The 19,375-nt window shown below is 43.7% G+C and overlaps 1 protein-coding gene across 3 annotated transcripts in view; it reads left to right on the plus strand.

Annotated features, from left to right (window-relative positions):
- The window catches only part of LOC144153469 (cyclin-D-binding Myb-like transcription factor 1), a 44,338-nt gene extending 25,854 nt beyond the window's left edge, over window positions 1-18,484 (plus strand). For all 3 annotated transcript variants that reach the window (XM_077685119.1, XM_077685112.1, XM_077685126.1), the window contains 3 exons: window positions 674-742; window positions 8,446-8,531; window positions 13,125-18,484. In XM_077685119.1, the coding sequence (XP_077541245.1) occupies window positions 674-742; window positions 8,446-8,531; window positions 13,125-13,261 (292 nt within the window). In that variant the 3' untranslated portion in view covers window positions 13,262-18,484. The remainder of the gene's footprint in view (window positions 1-673; window positions 743-8,445; window positions 8,532-13,124) is intronic.
- The last annotated feature ends 891 nt before the right edge of the window (window positions 18,485-19,375 follow it).

Here is a 19,375-nt window from a genome sequence, read left to right on the forward strand (position 1 = left end):
AGATTAAGATTCTGGGTAGGAGCAGAGATGGGACAGCACGGGAACTCTTGGAAGCTTTTTATATCAAGCAAAAAGGCGATAATTGTATCAGTGATAAGTCGGTGGTCCTTTTTAACTCTGAGAAATATTTTTTCGAGCATTTCGGTGATTGACACATATGCGTGCTTGTGATACCCTACTGTGGTGCATGCTGCGCATGCTCCAGTTGTTTCTGTATTTACCAGCTCTGGCGGTGATTAAAGTTCAGTTGAAAGTTAGCGCTTGTCCCGTCTCCTTTCTTGTGTACTGTCTTTGGTTTTTGCACTAAACATATTTAAGAATGATGTTTTTGTCCCCAGAATTTGTGGTTGTAGTTTGGTTGACCTCCACTTTAAAATATTGGGCCTATGGTAATTCATTTTCATTATCGTTTTTTTTTTTTTTTTTAGCTTTTGTTTTGTAGTATTTACTACAACCTTGGACTTGTGTCAGTGGTATATTTCCACCTGCAACTGGCATGCCCACTCGTTTCTGCATGGGCTTCATAAATGACAGTAGCTACTCCAAACTGGCCTTTTTTTCCCGCTTTGAAATTGACCTCGAAAAGTGAAAGCTCCATCCATCACTTCAAGGATGAACACCATTCACCAAGAAACCAGGAAGTTAACTTGAATCTCTCCCTTCTCTTTTGCAGAATGCACAAACTGAATCCACCCAGGTCATCTGCAGTTGACTGGGACAAGCTTGTGGAGTATTTTCCATGGTAAGCAGACTTGTTTGTTCTGATTTTAAGTAGCTTTTTTTTTTTAACAGTAAACCTGCTTTGGGTGTATATAATGAAAGAAAATTGTAAGCTTGTATTACTAGAAGAGAGAAAATAGCTTAATACCTTCCTGGTTCTGATGGATGCATAATAAGAAGACGTCCACTTGCACGAGAATTTGGTGCATATTAAGGATTCCAGGCGGCCTGGATTGATCGGTAGCCCTCCACTGCAAAGCCCCCTAGCCCAAGTGGGGCTTCACCCTGTGAAGCTTATCTGCACAGGAGACCCCTTGGCACCAGCCTTGCTTAGTAACCTCCGCTCAGTTGAGGGAAGACGCATAGCAGACGATGTCTTTCTTTAGTTTTTAGGCGACTGACATTAATTGCCACTTGACTTTTCACGGCTGTGTAGCCAGTGTGGCGAGTGCCTGGGATTAGCTTCAGCGACTGCTCTTATACTTACTTAATACTTATTCGAGAAAAAGGGCATTTCTTAAGCTTACATTTGTCATCAAAGTGAAATGAGGAATACCTGTCTCTCTTGAGAAATACAATCATCATCGTAGACAATGCCTTTTGCGGGAAGGAAGCCTGTATCCGTGGGAATTTTTCATCATTCAGGGAGCCATGGTACGCCATGCGGGGCCAGCATGCAGTGAACAAAACATTCAGCTCAGTGTACGGCAGCTACTGCAGCGTATGCTTTTAATTAAAAGGTACTCTGCAACATGTCTTACTGACAGGCTGTCACTTGGATGGGAGTGTGAACTGCCAGTGCACATGTTTTGATCACTGGGACAAACTCGCATTTGTATTTAAACGCCTGGGCCCTGAACTCCACAGGTTTTTTTTTTTTTCCCTTCTCTGACAACGCTGTCATCATACCTCGGCAAAGTTGGCGCGGCTCACTCAAACTCACTCACAATTTTTTTTTTCGAATCACCACTCACTCAAACTCAGACTCAATGCTGAGCAGCACATCTGCGCTCACTCAAACTCAAACTCACATTGAGCTCAAAACTCAGAACTCACTCGGACTCAAAACTCACAATGTACTCAGAACTCAAAATGTACTCAAACTCAAAATGTAATCAAAACTCAAAATGTACTCAAACTCAAAATGTACTCAAACTCAAAATGTAATCAAAACTCAAAATGTACTCAAACTCAAAATGTACTCAAACTCAATTTGGACTCAAAACTCAAAATGTACTCAAAACTCAAAATGTACTCAAACTCAAAGTGTACTCAAACTCAAAATGGACTCAAACTCAAAATGTACTCAAACTCAAAATGAACTCAAAACTCAAAATGGACTCAAAACTCAAAATGGACTCAAAACTCAAAATGTACTCAAACTCAAAGTGAACTCAAACTCAAAATGGACTCAAAACTCAAAATGTACTCAAACTCAAAATGAACTCAAAACTCAAAATGGACTCAAACTTCAAAATGTACTCAAACTCAAAATGTACTCAAAACTCAATATGTACTCAAAACTCAAAATGTACTCAAACTCAAAATGTACTCAAAACTCAAAATGAACTCAGAACTCAAAATGGGCTGAGAACTCAAAATGAATTCAGAACTCACATGGCCTCACAGAGATTGAGACAGTCAGAGAGTGAGATGAGAGTTTGAGAGTGTGAGAGTGTGAGTGAGAGTGTGAGTGTGACTGAGTGAGAGTGTGAGTGAGTGAGAGTGGGAGTGGGAGTGAGAGTGAGAGTGCGACTGGGAGTGGGAGTGAGTGTGAGAGTGAGTGTGAGTATGAGTGAGAGTGAGAGTGTGAGTGTGACTGAGTGAGAGTGAGTGAGTGAGAGTGACAGTGGGAGTGAGAGTGAGAGTGCGACTGGGAGTGGGAGTAGGAGTGAGTGTGAGAGTGAGTGTGAGTGAGAGTGGGAGTGAGAGTGTGAGTGTGACTGAGTGAGAGTGCGACTGGGAGTGAGTGTGAGTCTGAGTGAGAGTGTGAGTGAGAGTGAGAGTGTGAGTGAGAGAGTGTGAGAGTGAGAGTGTGAGTGAGAGTGAGTGTGTGGGAGTGTGAGTGTGTGTGAGTGTGAGTGAGAGTGTGTACCTTTTGCTGTATACCTTTTGCGATATCCTCATAATTATAACCAGAAAGCATTTTCATATTTGTCCCACGTGACCCCCTCGACGAGACCTTTAATTTGATACCCCAGACACCCTAGCAGGGTCATATGGAATTCATACCAGTCAAACTAACCATGACTCATGACTGTAACCAGGACGCATTATTTAGGTGTCCGACATGATTCCCCTAACTGGAACCTTCAATTTGACGCCCCACATGCTTCAGCGGCCTCACCTTGAATTTAACCCCATCTATGACTCATAATGACCATGTCATGATTCGAACTACGAAGCCTTTTTTTTATTTGTACCACGTGATTCCCCTCTTCAAGATTGTAAATTTGATACCCTACACTCCCTAGCGGGGTCACTTCGAATTTTACCCCAATATAAGACTCGCCATGACAATCTAATGGTTATAACCAGGAAGCATTTTTGTATTGCTCCCACGTGATTCGGCTCATCAAGACCATTGATTTGATACCCATCACATCCTAGTGGAATCAATTTGAACGTTAAACCAATCAATGACTAACCATGACTATCTCATGATATAGCCCTACCACATTTTTGTCCCACGTGATTTTCCTTATCGGAACCTTCAATTTGATACCCCGGACACCCAGTGGCATCATTGTGAATTTTAACCTAATTTATGACCCATTTTGACTATGTCATGATAATAATCAGGAAGCACGTGATTACCCTCATCGAGACCTTTAATTTGATACGCCCTAGCGTCATGAACCTGAATTTTAACCGAATCTTTGATTTACCATGACTACGTCATGATATATCCATATCTCATGTTCGTCCCGAATGATTCCTCACATCGAGACCTTGAATTTGATTCCCCACATGCCCTCGCAGCGTCATTTTGAATTTTAACCCAATCTATGACTCATTATGACTGCCTGATGACTACAATCAGGAAGCATTTTTTTTATTTACCCCGCGTGATTCCGTTAATCCGGACCTTTCATTTGATACCTTACACGCCTTAGCCTCATCAGTTTCACTTTTCACCCAATCTAACGTGGTCATTATTCTGTCTTAAGGGGCGCTGCCCAGTCAATTCAGCTAATTCATTTGAAACAGTAGAAAGGACAGCCCCCGCCCCCATTTCCCCCCGGCTCTCACCTCTTCCTTTGTGACCCCTAGTATATCAAGCCGTTAACAGTAGCAGGCGAACAACCAGCACGCCAGCGCCGCCGTGTGCTTTCCCACCACCCTTTCCCACGCTCTTAGTGGATCCGTCAGGAGGAAAAGTTAAGACAACCCTTTTTTATGACCTCACCAGTCAATTATCACTCACGCGCCCAGCCGCGAAAATTAGGTATACAGCAAGTGCTTATGGCCATAAAAATTCTACAAGAAACAAAAAAAAATCAGACACCACCTCCCTCCCAACCAATCATGCAGATCGCGATTGGTGCCATACCCGCAGGTAACTTGAATTCCGAGCCCACAGTGACGCATGAAACTTAACAGCCAACCATAGCTGCCTGCTAGGCTACTCATATGTACTCAAACTCCAAATGGACTTAAAACTCCTATTTACTCAGAACTCAAAATGTACTCAAAACGCAATATGTAATCAAACTCAAAATGTGCTGAAACTCAAAATGTACTCAGAACTCAAAATGGACTCAAACTCAAAATGTACTCAGAACTCAAAATGGACTCAAACTCAAAATGGACTCAAACTCAAAATGTACTCAGAACTCAAAATGGACTCAAACTCAAATTGTACTCAGAACTCAAAATGGACTCAAACTCAAATTGTACTCAGAACTCAAAATGGACTCAAACTCAAAATGTACTCAGAACTCAAAATGGACTCACTCAAAATGTACTCAGAACTCAAAATGGACTCAAACTCAAAATGGTTAGAACTCAAAATGGACTCAAACTCAAAATGTACTCAGAACTCAAAATGGACTCAAACTCAAAATGTACTCAGAACTCAAAATGGACTCAAACTCAATCGGACTCAAACTCAGTCGTGATCACTCGGCTCAAACTCACTCAAGCTCAAACTCACCATGCCACACTAGCCTCGCGCTCACTCAAACTCAAACTCACGCGTGAGTTTGAGTCCAAATGAGTCTGAGTGAGTGGACTCATGAGTGAGTTTGCCGACCTCTGGCTGTCATAGCCGACTCTCACCCTTACCTTCTCGAAAATGATTTCTTGCCTGAGCTTCTATAGTGCTACGTGCAGCAAGAGGGGTGCATTTGTCACCAGGGTGGTATGCCAGCCCATTTCGCAGCTAAAATTTGTTGTTGGCTTGATTCCAAGTTCCCAAACCGGTGGATGGGATGAGGTTTGGCCTCAATACGATGGCCTGCACTCTCTCCACACCTGACACCTTGCTTTGTGTGGAGCTACATGGAGTCCTTTGTTTACTGCAGCGACTTAGTGGCAAAGCTTGACGACCTCGCCAAGCACATCCAGAACGCCTCCATCGTCATCAATGACATGATGTGAGACGCAGGAAGCAGTCGTCAATGCTTATGCCAGTATTCTGCAGGAGTGCATTGATGTCAATGAAAGTCACTTCGAGAATAAAGACTCAAATATAGTTCTAATCCCATCCGTCTAACGACGACGATGGTTAAAATGCAAAGCTTTCTTGTGAAAATCAAGTGGTGAAGTGCCTAACCCAAAGCCGCTGCAATCAGTCAGAGCATTAAAGGGGCCCTAAATAGGCTTCCGAAGGTCGCCATTTCAATCGCGCAATCGCTAAAGTACCCCTTCACGACAACGTGTACCAAATATTACACCTCTGCGTAAAGCAGGGGCCGCACAAACACGAAAAAAAGATTTCAGTTTCTCTCCTGGCTCACCAACCATACCTTGCCGCCACACTTGCGCGCTCTGACGCAGTTCTTTCCGGCTCTGACGCGCCTCTATGACGCACGAGACACTGCCCAGTGCGGCGCCGCGAACGCGAACCACAGCGACAGCGCTCACCGTGCCACGGCCGGGCTAGAGAGGGAGCGGCGCGCCGCTCGCTCTCTAGCCCGGCCGTGACCGTGCAACCGGAATCTGGTGGGCGGAGCATGCGCGTCGAGTGCTAAAAAAAAAAGCGCGCGCAGGGCTTGGCGCAGCCAATGACTGCACGTACACCAAGGAGGGTGATGGATTGCCCTGTTTCTCTCGGTGGTCTTGCGCTGGGTCGATGACGTCGCGGCTTCCACAGTGCTTCGGAGGAGCTACTAGAGGAGGAGAGCCCCAGGCCTTATGGGTGGCCCCTTTTAATGAGCGATAACTCGGCTAATACTTAACGAATTTAAACAGTTTTTGCGGGATGACGTTCCTTGGATAGTACTCCAGTGACTGCGCACGCAAAATCGTAACATTTGGCAGCCTATTTAGGGCCCCTTTAATGTACAAAGTGCAAACTGCCTGCGAGTCTATGTCCAAACTATTGTTATTATTATTTCGTCATCATCATCATTATGTGCCCTCCCATTGTGTAAAGTTGGCAGGGGTGAGGCAGCTGCGCATATTGCGCAGTTTTGATACAAATTTGTTTTCCTGCGCCAGGCTTCTCCAAAATCTTGAAAATTGCAAAAATTGTGCCAAACTGCTCCAAAACAGTCTAAGAGCAAAGGATTATGCTCCCGTCAGTTTCAGTGGGGGGAAAAGGCCTACTGATGGCATAATTTTCCAGCACCCTTCAAGGTGATGCTGTTTGTAAAGGTTTAATTGATTGATCATTCTACAAAAAACCCGCATAAAATTGCCCCCGAGATAGCTTTTTCCGTTGGTTTTTTTTTTTCGAAAGTAACAATGGGGTTGCACATGTTATATTGTGTGAATTTTTTAAAGTTTTCCCATCGAAAACCATTGTAAAGTCTTGTAGAAAAAATACTTATGTGTACTGAGGCGACAAACTACTTGTGCAAGTTGGTGAAAAATACGTCAATTTTCCGGGCACCGTATCTCCGGAACAGCATTACTGGACCCGCTTCTTGGTGTGGCGAAAATTGGAAAACATGACCGCCGGGCGAAGCAGTTGCTCGTGGTTCAAGCAGAGTGCTCTTCGCCGATTTCTACCGTGGTTTTGGTTATGGGGTGGCTGGGTTTACATTCAGTTGTTTGATCTGTTCCGAGAAGTTGTGTGGCTCAAAAGACAGGAGTTCATTAAAAACAACAGGGTGTCTGCAAATTCGCCATGTTTTGGCCTTGAGTGTGAGGTGTGGTGCGTGCTTGAAGTGAAATTTCGGACTCGTTGCGGTGTTATAAATTGCTGAGTTATGGCTGCCTTTGACAGCGAGCTTGCGAGTGGCAGGAATGGGATGATCGACACTGCAGAAGTGGCGGCACAGGCTACATCACCGCAAAATGTTCAAGCAGTGTCCGATAGCGGGACGGGCTATTATTGCATGCTAGTTATAATGGTTCATCTATCGGAAGTGAAATTTAATGCCAAGAGGGAGGTGGCTAAACATACCAATGTTACTCAAATTACGATCGTAGTGAACGTGCACCTTGGGGAATGAAATGGGAGGGCTGGTGGGGTAGGACAACTGTCGCCCAGTCTGGAATTACAAAAATAATCATTTCGGCATTCACATGATAATAAAAATGCCTTACAATTGCTTAGTTTTTCAATTCGATATTCTCAATGGCACTCCTCGCTATCTATGCATGGACCCTAAGAATTTAAATATGGTTTGTAAAAAGGTAGTGCTGTTCGTACCTTCTGATACTCTGGCAGAAAAAACTATATTGAAAGGCTGTTTCAGTGTTATGTGCGTTCAAAACCGATTAAAAAGTTCACTTTTCCCCCATGAGTTGCCAAAAATTTGATTTTTTAGGCTTGTGAGGTGACATAATGAATGTCGTCATTCTGCTCCAAATCAAGATTCTTCTGCGCCAAAATCGAGATTTCGCTGCTCCAAAAACTGCTCCAAAATCTGGTTCAGCTGTCGCACCCCTGAGTTGGCTTTCCTGCAGTGCATCTTAGGCAGGGGTGGAAAAGCTGCGTCATTTGCGCCAATGAGCACCAAACGCTTTTACCTGCACCGTCCTACGCTGAACTGCTCCTGTTGCGCCAAACTAGCAGAGTGCCATAAGCAACTTTTTTTAGGAGCTCAGTGTTATTGAGATTTTAACCAAGGTGGAAATTTAAGAATATTTTACAGGCATTAAATTAGCCGATTCAGTGGGAATGAGGGCTGCAAACAAGGTCTATAAAGCTCTTTACAACTGCAGTAGGCTAAGAGCTGCAGTGCAGCTCATTGGAATGGCTTGGCTAGCTAGAGAATTGTTGGCATGGTAAGCTTGTTATCCAATGTGGCCGTGCTGAGCTGCACACAGGTTTACCACAAAAAGGTTATGCTAAACCATTGAATAAAAAATTTTATACTCTTACAAGTCCCACGCGACTTGTTGTATCTTGAAACTTGGTATGGGAAAAAACATACCAAGCCGAGGATTTTTTCACCCTTAAATTTGTAGGCTTTTGTTCAAAATAGGTATTGATGTATAGCTGTTTTTATTTTGTGTTTATTTATTATTTGCGTGGGGCAATCCAGGCATGAAGGATGCTCGCCCAATAACAAAGCCTTTTCAGGCAGAACCTGCTAATTCTGTTTTCAGGGCACAGTCGGCCTCGATTCCCAGGTACTATTGGCAGACCACAGTGGACAAGTACCTGTCTTTAGAGGACCGAGCTGACTTTCAGAGTAAGCAGTTTCCTTTTCTTTTTTTCATTTTATTACTTCAGCAAAATATTTTAAATGTGAGATGAGGCACTGCTAGTGAAGAATGTCTTTCACCCATCCAAAGGCATTGTTGCATTGATAGGAGCTGATGCAATTCTTTTCAGTGTATTTTTCACGAATGCGTACTGCACACTTCAGAATGTATTTGCGGAAGTACCTTTCCCATAAGGCTAATCAATGAAGGGCAGGCACATCTTGTGTTTGGGACACCTGGATACACGCCATAATGTTTGCAGCATCACATAAGAACTAGGGTGCCTTTCACATCCTTTTAAATCAGAGCTGAGGACTGCAATGTTTAAAGTTAATGTCCACCAAAATTCTTGGGCTATGGAGAGGGGAAAAACATGGTGGGCAATTTTCATAGTGCTGGTATTAAATTGGAATGTTCGACATGTAGTGAGTCTTGATAAGGCCCACATGAGTGTTAAACAACTTTTGTGTGAAGTGAGCACAAACTGAAGTTGGACTGAAAGAAGTGCACTTCTTGAAGATCGGTTATGGATAAAGGGACTAAGTTGATGTGCACCCTGGTCCTGTCATTGTGTTTCAAGTGACATGACTGTCCCTCTAAATGCATAATTATTGATGAAAGAAATAAAAAAGTTGCCGGTATTTGTTGTTGCATTCTTGGGCATGGCACTTCTTGATTCCAAATGTAAATATGATATAGATATTTAATGAAGCACTTCAGGCTGAGTGTGCTGCTGGGGACAAAATTCAGTGGGATGCCGTTTTAGCTGCCAAATGGCATTTTCCCTGCCAGTTGTTGGGAATCGAGCCTGGGTCCCTCGCTTGATGGAGCTGACATATATCCGACGCGCCATCCCGACATGGTCTGAACTTCAAGCGAAGCTTCCTATATCTCACTGATGGCATCTGTAGTCCACCTCGAAACCAGCTGCAGGAAAGCCAGCTTCCACCTGTAAAGGATACTCTGCCTCAAACGTACTCTTTTACAGGTGAAGCCTGCTTTAGGTTTTCGCATCAACAGGGGAATCCCTCACAAGAAGGCTTCGCATTCAACCATTGCCGTCGTTCATTTTTGCTCAATTGGCCGCTTTTCCGCGTTATCCATTCCATTATCCCAATCGGTTCTAAACATTTATAACTTTTAACGAAAAAGCAGTCAAAAGGTTGCACGATACGCCACGGGACTTTTTTTCTTTATTGTGAGTGGTCGTGCAGTCAATTCCCCTCCCTTCCCCCCACACTTTCCCGGGATCTTCTATGCGACCCTGCGTTTATCAGTTAGACAGGTATTCCATAACCGATATTACACGCGGCCTCGGAAGAGTAGTGTGGGTTTTGAGGCTGCGCCTGCCCCTTTGTTCGACCCTGCATACGATTGCACAGCATAATTAATCCACCCTCACTTTTTCCCCTGGTAGCCTAGAGGCAGTTTTCTCTTTATAAATGCTGTTTGTTCATTTTTTACATGCTCAATACTGCCAATCACGATATCGCATTCCCCCCCTTTCCCCCTCCCCCTCCCCCCCCCCCCCCCCCCACACACACACACACACACAGAGTCAGTGAGGTACCGGGACGGCCTCCATTGCACGTTCAAAAATTTGCGCTGAAGTGCAAAGCTGGCGTCCCTACACTGCTCACGCCATCTATAAAATCTTTCTAGAAGCTCGTGTTTTCCCCCCCGTGCATTGATAACAGTATATTAAAGATTAGGAGCGACCATGGCCATTCTTTGTTACTGGGAGGCGTGGTTGCTCCGCGCGCACTCCTTTCTCGTTATAGTGACCATGCAGCGCACATGCAATTACGGGTCCAAGGGTTGTTCTGCCATCTTTTGAGGTTGTTCTGGTCACTCGTCTGCTACGGCACGACAAGTTAGGCGCTGCAGCATGATTCGAGTCGTGCTTCATTCGAGTAGCATGACTCGATCGCTGCTTTTGCTTGCTCACCACGCCCTCACTTACTGCTATCACCAGCAAATGAGGTTGTTACAGCCACTGTGTGGTTGTATCCATGTTGTATCCGCTTTCCATCTCTATCTGCCATCTTGGTTTCACAAAGCGCCATTTTTGTGCGTTGTGTGAGGTCCCTCCGTGTGCGTGCTCCGTCTGTTTGCATGCTCCCTTATGCGCATGATTACTTTTGGATGGCTCGACTGCGCAGGGTCTTTGACTGTGGACTGGGCCAATGGCTTTTCTAATTCCAAATACAAGCCAAGCTTGGATTCATATTCTGAGAGCTTCTCATCTGAGAAAGGGCTGAGTTCCGCAGCGTCAGATTTTGATTTTGAAACAGTGGAGCCGTCATCCCAAAAATGTGTACAGCAAACCAAAAATATGTGGAGGAGAGGTGATTTGACCCCCATGCTGTTTCCTTTCGACGCGTCACGTTTCGAATGCAATGTCATAATCAAATAAATCGCTATGCTCGTTCCCTGATATCCCCAAAACCAAGCCAACACTGGGGGTGTGCCACGGCTAGAAACACCTGACAATGAAAGGGCGATGGAAGGAAACTATGTTTACTGTATATAAAGACATGCCAATTTTGCAAAATAGACTTATCAGTAGTTCTTCCTCTGAATGTACAATTGGCTCTTTTTAGTACAAAGCACGAATTCAACACTGAACAAATTGTATCAATCACTTGAATGATGTATTGGCATTTTAAATGCTTCTTCGACAGTTCAATAAAAAGTTATGTTTTGAATTCGCAAGTAGGATACGCAAACCATGCCACGTAAAAAAAAAGACTAACGCCGGCTGGGATTAGAACATGCAACGTTTATAATGTGCGCGCAACTCTTGAGACCACTGTACCATGACCGCAGAATAGGCGCGGTAGTGGAGATAACCTTTATATTAGATGGACGCCCACCCTTCGTGTCTCGCATCAATGTTTCTTACTTGATTTAAAGAATTCCTCATTTATAAACTGAACATGTCTTCATATTGCTTGCGCAGTACAGTTCCCTGAATTCACTATGGCTGATCACCAGCAACTGCGCTGCGGGCAAAAAAGTGATCACAAATGTGTGCCCGCCTGCGACTGCGAGTTCACATTGCGGGAATAGTGTTTGCTGTACTTTTGTTTTACGCTCTACGCTAAAAAATTTGACCGATATTGATCCCTTATTACCTAAATGACCTTGTAACTGACTTTATAATTTCTACAAGCGTGCCGGTGTCACACAGGCATGTGCAGTTTGCAGCTCCGGTGAAACAAAGTTGCTGAAGTGTCGTAAGCCAAAATACAGTTTTCATTAGCGCTAGTGTTGAGCTGTATGGGCTTCATGGACCTTACTAAGTTTCTGAAACTCTAAAACCGAACAAAACAGAGTGGTATTCATTACGGCATGAATGTTGCCAGGGCGCAGTTTTTGCTTCTCAATCAATTCCCTAGAACCCGCCGGCTGCCCGGTTTTGTCTGCGTCCTCATTCGGCGAGCCAGTCACACTGCACGGACTTTCGACCGGTCGACGTGTTTGTGTCACCGTGGCGTTGTGTGACACTGTGGTATGGCAACTCAGAAATCGGCGGCGTCGCCGTGGCGGCCTAGCAAGGGCGCGCCTTAACAAGAAGCGTGGTAATAGAGTAAAAAGGGTAAATATAGACGAATGTGTAAGCACAGGAAGTGCTAATGAACCAAATGTGCCTCCACAACCCGCCGATGTTGAGCAGACAACGCTTCTCTTCGGCGGAAGTGGAAGAAAAAAAGTTGTCAAATAATAGGATCTCTGCTTCGTGGCGTGCATGGGATAATCGTTGATGCGCATGCGTTTAAATGGCTGTGTCCAAAAACACGCAGGAAAGGGTGAAAAAGCGGCGACAAGCTTTGCAACGAAAGTGTGAGCTTTCCGCTGAACGTAAAAGGTTATACTTTGCACAGATGATGTTGAGCACGCAACCTAACGGTTGCACTTGTTCATTTAGTGTGCTCAGAGCACCTTTCAGGACCCCTTTAATGGGAGGGGATGCCACCTAGATGAGCCTGGGAATGTGCTGGATTGAGCATAGCACAAGCTTGGCCCAGTTATTTTGCTCTATGAATTCGGGGAATTTTTAGAAAGGCAGAAAGGGAGAAGTGCAGGATTGTAATTAGTGGGGCATACTTGGACCACTTGAAATTTTGTGGACAACGTCTCATTGAGAGCACTGCAGACCCTTGCAGACTCCATGGAAGCTGATAAAGCGGCTTCAATGGCATCAGCATGCTTTCGATGAAGCGATGTTCGGCTAAATGGTGTTCGATGACTTGCAGCGTACCTGTCAGGTGGAGATAGATGGGTACAGCTGTCTCAGCCAGGACATTTTGTCCATGGAGTAAAGTGCGTGGAGCAGTTTGCTTCCGTTATGGCTGAAGCTTTGCACCTTTGCACCATTTTTTTTGCCTTTAAGCAAACTCTCTCGGGGACCATTGCTGTTCCTTTGCCATGTCATTTAACATTAGTGGTGTTATCGGCTAGTGCATGTGCAACCAACTCATTCGCTGCTTGCGCGGAGCACCATTGTGTATTATGGAAACTAGTGTTGTGTGGGTTATCGAGGCATCTTTAACTTCTGTTTCATATTTTCATTCTAGCTAAGGTGAAGAACTTGTATGAAAGAGCTTTGCCAAGACTTCTCGACAAGCATGGAAACGGCAGAACTGTGTCAGAAATTGTAAAGCTCTCCAAGTCCAGCAACACCGTGCCTGTGCATCCACAGGACGACGATTAGGCAGCATGGTGGCCACGTTGGTGCTGCTTCTGTGTGCGAGTTTCAGTCACTGGGGGTCTTTTCAGTGTTTTGTCAAGTTTCCAGTAGCTGTCAGTCATGTGCAGTGGCAAAATTTGTGTTGTGATTGTACTATTTATTTCTACAGCTTTAGTTGTGCATGAATTCAAGGGGTGCATTTGGTTTTTGACCAAAATTTTCAAAGTATAAAATTCTTTTCCAAACTGTGTTTAAGAACAGGCACTGTGGTCTGTAGCAATTCCTAACAGGAATCTATGCAAATTGACTGATGGCACTGGCCAAGCTCTAGTAGAAATCCAAATGTGTAGCTTATGGCTGCAAATAAAAAATATATAACTTGCCTGTTCCTCTAATGTGACTTATTTTTATGTTTAGCGGGTAAAAATGGTTGTCACTGAGCATTTATCCGAATTTTGGGAGCTTATCAGGTGAAGATAAGCCGGGGCATTGAGGCATGCCGTAGAGGATAACTGTCGTTTAATTTGGACCTCTTAAAAGTATCTTTAACGTGCAGCAAATCTCGACACATGGGTTCTCGACATCGTACCTGATGAAATGGCTGCTGTGCCTGGGATTGAACCCATGTCCTAGTGCTCAGCAGCGCAACGCTTTTGCCACTTAACCTGTGCAGTGCGCTCATCAAGAAATACTATAATGAGACGGCTAGAGCTGGCTAGTTGTGCATCGTTATTTGAGGAAACGAAAGCGCATTGGCAAGCTGAGTCAGGCAATTTGTGCAGCCGTGTCCTGTTTATATTTGCAAGTGTTCATTCCTTTTTTTTATAAAACAGCTCATTTTTCAAACGTGCGGAAAGAGCGCAGATGCAGGATGAAGAAAGGACACCAGGATAAAGTGCTAAGGGTGTCCTGTAAGGTGTCCTTTCTTTGTCCTGTCTTTGCTGAGACTGTTTCCGCAAGTTTGCAATGTACCTACCAGCCCGATCAGTCTTGTTAGTGGTGAATTGCGAAGACCAAAGTGGTGTTGTGCAAATCATTAAAGTCGTAAATGATAAATTGGTAATGGCTTCCCATGAGGAACGAACTCTCAAGAGATGAGAAACAAGTGGGGGTGGTTGTTATACATTACTGTCTGCAGTTGGCTTAATAGCGCACGCACGCGTTGCCCTAAATAATGGACTAATAGCAGGGTAGCATGAGCACCAGGAGTAGAGGCCAGACCTTTAGCATTAGGGGCAGTGTTGACCACTTCAAATGGACGCAAACTGCTGCGCAAATGAGGCGTTGCCTCGTTTGTGATGGCAACGAAATGCCTGGGGAGACATAAAAGTGGGATCACCTTCAAATGGCAATTGAGCACTTTCTAGAGTCACTTATTTTAGCCTAGTTGAATTTGGTAGGGATATACCTTTATCCTAGTAGCTAAGCAGGTTATTATTTGTTACTAGAAGTTTGCATTAAAACTTGTGTTATAGCCATTGTTCCAAACCGCAAGCAGTCACATAAAAGGCGGAATCATATTAGTCTTTTTAAAACCCCATTGCCTATTGCCTAAGTACTGAATTAAATAAAAATCGTCAGTGCCATGGAAGGCATCTTACCAGGCAAACATGGTATAATTTGTCTTGCTAAATTGCCAGCCATTTATGCGACAGTGTTGCACTTTAAGTTCAATTTAACAAAGCCCCTGGCTCCAGTGAATTATGGGAACTTTGTAAAATTGAGAAAACATTAAGCCTAGGGGAAACTGTGGGGAAAATTCAAAATTTTTTGTTAATTTGGGAAATGGGTAAAATGAAAGTGTGAATGCTCTACCATTTTTGAAGCTTTGCTGGAAAATAACTATTATCAAAAAATATGTACATCTTGGCACAGGTGTCTTAGCAGTTTTGGTTATAGCTGTCTCAGCAGTCACACTTGGTATAATTGGTCCGAGTTCTTTTCCTACCGCTCTTATTCAAATCTATCACCAATGATCTGTGATTTCATTCCTCTGTTTCATTTAATTGGAGCCGCTCCTAAGATGAGTAAAGTTATGTAACAGCAAAGGAAATGCTCTTTCAGCATCAGTCTCCTTTTATTTATGAGGTGAAATTGGGAATATTGATGCAAATTTCTAGCTGCCGATTGAGAAGAAACAAACGAAGAAGCTCACCACGGCTTCAAAAAAAAAGTGCCACTATAAATTTTTACATCTCCAGTTAAGTTCTGTGGCCCGTGCATCAATATTGAACAGAACGTGGCCTTCAGTCATTTTATTTCGGTCCTACTTAGTCAGAGCTTGCAAAAATATCGGCAGCTTTCCGTTAACAATCTTTTGACTCCAAGTAGTTTTATGGCTGGTATGTGTGTGCACTGCTGGTCTTCAATGCTCTTATGACCACTTTCAACAAGTTTGCATCAGTTTTGGTTTGGTTTCAGCCCAATTGTCATTGCCTTTGTCACCCACTTCTGCGCTTTGGGATAAGTGTGCCACTTTTAACTAGTGTATGCGCACCCTACTTTTACGATATGAGTCGACTTCAGCTCAGAGGACTAGTGTGAACCATCAGAGATTATTTCAGTAACAGCACATCGCCAATTGACATGGAACGTCGGCAGTTGTTTGCAAGCAGATTTTGTTTTTAACACTGAAAGGTTAAATCTCCCCATGGCAACTTCTAACGGTCTGGTGATGGCACTGAGTAGATCCAAAGCATTAGTTAACTCAGTAAGTAGTAGAAGATCCGACATCCCAGGCCCACAGATGGAACATAAAATGGGCGACAGCTCAAAGACTAAAAAACAGGGCCATTGAGTTGAAAAGAAAGTGTTGCACTCTTGGATTTGGGTAAGATACAAAACAGGGAACCCCGAAAGTGAGTCTGGCATGCATCCCCAAGACCGCCTCGGCTCGACGAGTCTGGTGGAGCTAGTTATGTGTTGTTACCTTTCATTTGGATGCATGTTGTAGGCATGTTCTGAGGCCTGCAAAAGTAATTTGGCCAAGCTAGTTGCAGAAGTGGCAATTAAGGGAGTATAAAAGCATGTTCCTTTGCATGTCCTCTCTGCTTGGTGATGCCAACGCGAGTATGTGCTGAGTAATTGTAATGACGAGAAGAAGAAAAGGCTGCAAAGGGAAAGGGTAAAGCTGGACCAAGTGAATGCATTGTGGCCCTTGACTTGCAGACGTGTGTTGCAGACGCACATGAGTCATTTGAGCATTATGTGCTGCTGAGCATGAGGACACAGGTTCGATTCCCGGCTGCACCTACCGCTTTTCTGATAGAGGCGAAAAGCAAAAACGCCCGTGTGTTTGAGATTTCAGTGCACGTTAAAGATCCTCAGGTGGTCAAAATTATTCCGGAGCCCTCCACTACAGCGCGCCTCATCGCCTGTGTAGCATCGGCGCATTAAACCACGTAATCAATCAATCAATCAATCATTTTAGCATAATAATGAAAGGTGTAGCTTAGTACTTTTCTACTAAGTGACCTGTTTGCTTGGCAATGCAAATATGGGTATGTGCCGCATAATAGTAAGTGACAGAAGAAGAAAAAGACACAGAAGGTGAAAGATGATGGTAATGCGTGGAAATGTGAACGTTTGGCAATTGGACCCTCCTGCTTTTGCAATCGCTACATCGTAAGGGGTGCTAAGGTCTCCTCATATTTTGTCTTTTTTTTTTTATGAAACTTTTAACAGTTTCTGTTTCATTTTCATTGTGAAACCATATGGCACTGCTGTGTAGTTGCTGACTCATTTTCGTCAGTTGCCATTATCATCTCCTTTGCCATCACAGCTGTGACGCTTTGCAGTCCGCGTTAGTTTTCAAAGTGACATCATCTGATCGCCTGCCCACACCCGCCACAGTGGTTGTTTCGCCTCCTGTATATAGTCGTGCTTTGTAACGAGCGCATTGACTGGGGTGCTGTCCAAACAAAACACAGTTGTTTTTACTTTGTGATTTGGTATACTCCTGAAGTAATCAGCTGAATGAAATTCGGAAGGACTATCATTTTATTCTAGCAGACAAACATGCGGCTGTCCATTTCATGGTGGCTTTTCTGCACCTGATGTTGCTACTGGAATGGCTTAGGCCTGTTGTATCTTATGTTGTGTGCTTTGGCCTTGTACTTGTGGCTTGCTTGTTTTCAGATGCCTCTGATCTTGATGGTATTGTTCAGTCAGTGCGGGGGCTCTGTGACTGCTTTTGGGACTTGACATAATCTTGTTGGTAGTGTTTGGATTGAATTTGAAATGAATGAAATGAATGAAATGTCACACCAGTGTATACAGCTGAACCTCGTTATAAGAGACACTGATGTAAGAGACAAATGGGTATAAGAGACACTATTGACCCACATGGTTGGCTGCCCTATCTTTCCCATTAAATCGACCTCTTTTATAACAGACATCGGATGTAGAAGATTGGTTATAAGGGACAAGTCATCCTTGAACTTTAATCAATAATCTCGCTTGTAACAGACATTTTAACTTCAGACGCAGTGCCACCAGTCACTAATTGCAGTTGCTTCCATCCTGGAAGCACAGGTGGACGACAGACGCCTGCAGTCGCTATTTATTATAACTTCAGCAAACACACAGTGGTTCAGTCAGCTATGAAATGACGATGAGAAGCCCTGCCAATGGAAATGCAACTGACAGAAGTGGTTGAAGCTTACTGCCATCCATTGGATGGAGCACGATCGCACATGAGTGTTCTCCCACTCGCATAGCTCCCAATCAAGAAGCATCGCAGATGTTGAGTCCTGCAAGCATAACGAATAGCCTGAGCACACAGCAGAAGCTGTGCGCTCTACCTATTCATCAGGCTTGTGAACTCAACATGTACGACTCATCTTCCACAAACGAGGAAAGAAAAAAAAGCTTGCAGAATCGGTTGTAAAATACAGTGTAAATACAGTCACGAAGCAAACAAAATTCAGAACTGTTTCATAAATTCTGGGGGCCGAACATAAATTAGAATGAATCTTTTGAAACACGCTGTAGCGTTCTTTTGAGCTTATTTTAGTCACATGGTGCCCACATTGAACTAGGGTCTGATTAGTAAGTGAAAACATGGTTCCCTGCTTATAAGAGACATCTCATATAAGAGACAGAAACTGCTCCTCGGTATGTGTCTCTTATAAAGGGGTTCAACTGTATAAGCAATGTTGCAAAAAAAATGTTATTTTTGTTTGTTCTCTTGTATTTCATTGCTTTTGTATTTTCAAGCACAGATGGGAAATAAACTGTTTCTTTCATGTTTGTTATTTTTATTGGGCTAGGAAGTTCCATAGGGTTAGGTATTGGAGCCTACAACTGTTGAGTTTATTCTCCAGTTAAAGTAGTTCACTAATTATCCAGAATGTAAAAGTAAGGCAAGGTGGTCTATACCACCCTGAATGATAATTCATTTTCTCATTGCTGGAAATTCAACATTGATCATTTTGATTCTCAGTCCAAGTTTCATGAAACACTGTGGGTGCAGTGCTTTTTAGACATTGCTCAACAGGGAGTGTTGGCATGTAATAGCCAAGGACCCTCTTCCCTAACAGCTCATTAGTTTATAAAAGCGCCTTTGGCCCATTCCTGTAGGGAAAAAGCAGGCATCTGCAGTGTTACAAGAACAGCGAAGCTTGGGAGAGAAATGGCTAGCTCCCTCACTCCCTACACCGTATTACCCCATTCACCGCTGCATCTTTGGGCTGTCCAGCACTCCTGTGGGTGCGGTTTCATTTGACATACTGTGGAATAAAAAAAAAAAAACGAAGACTGCTGGTACTGTTCCCGTTCAACCATGTCATGGTAGTGCCCCTAATTTCAAAAGCCATAAATGTGAACGAACATGGATGCAAGGCCAATGCGGCTATGTTGAGTTCCTTTATCACCCCCCCACCCCCCTTTTTTTTTTTTTCAGCATTCCAACCAATCTTGGGCTATCACTGGTAGTTAGTAATGCATTACCAGTAACCCATTACCGTGCTATACTTTTTAGTTTCAGTACTTAACTTGTAACAACATTACTGTTACTTCATTGCACGTTACTGGAAGGTGTTGCGTTAGTTACTTTTATTAGTACATAGAAAACTAAATTGGGTCACTGTCCATTTATTGTGCTGTTTTCTGTCATGAAAGCTTTATATAAGGGACACA

The sequence above is a fragment of the Haemaphysalis longicornis genome, unplaced genomic scaffold (genome assembly GCF_048455015.1).
Source record: "Haemaphysalis longicornis isolate Haplotype H1 unplaced genomic scaffold, Haemaphysalis longicornis Haplotype H1 scaffold_1, whole genome shotgun sequence".
Taxonomy (NCBI): Eukaryota; Metazoa; Arthropoda; class Arachnida; order Ixodida; family Ixodidae; genus Haemaphysalis; species Haemaphysalis longicornis.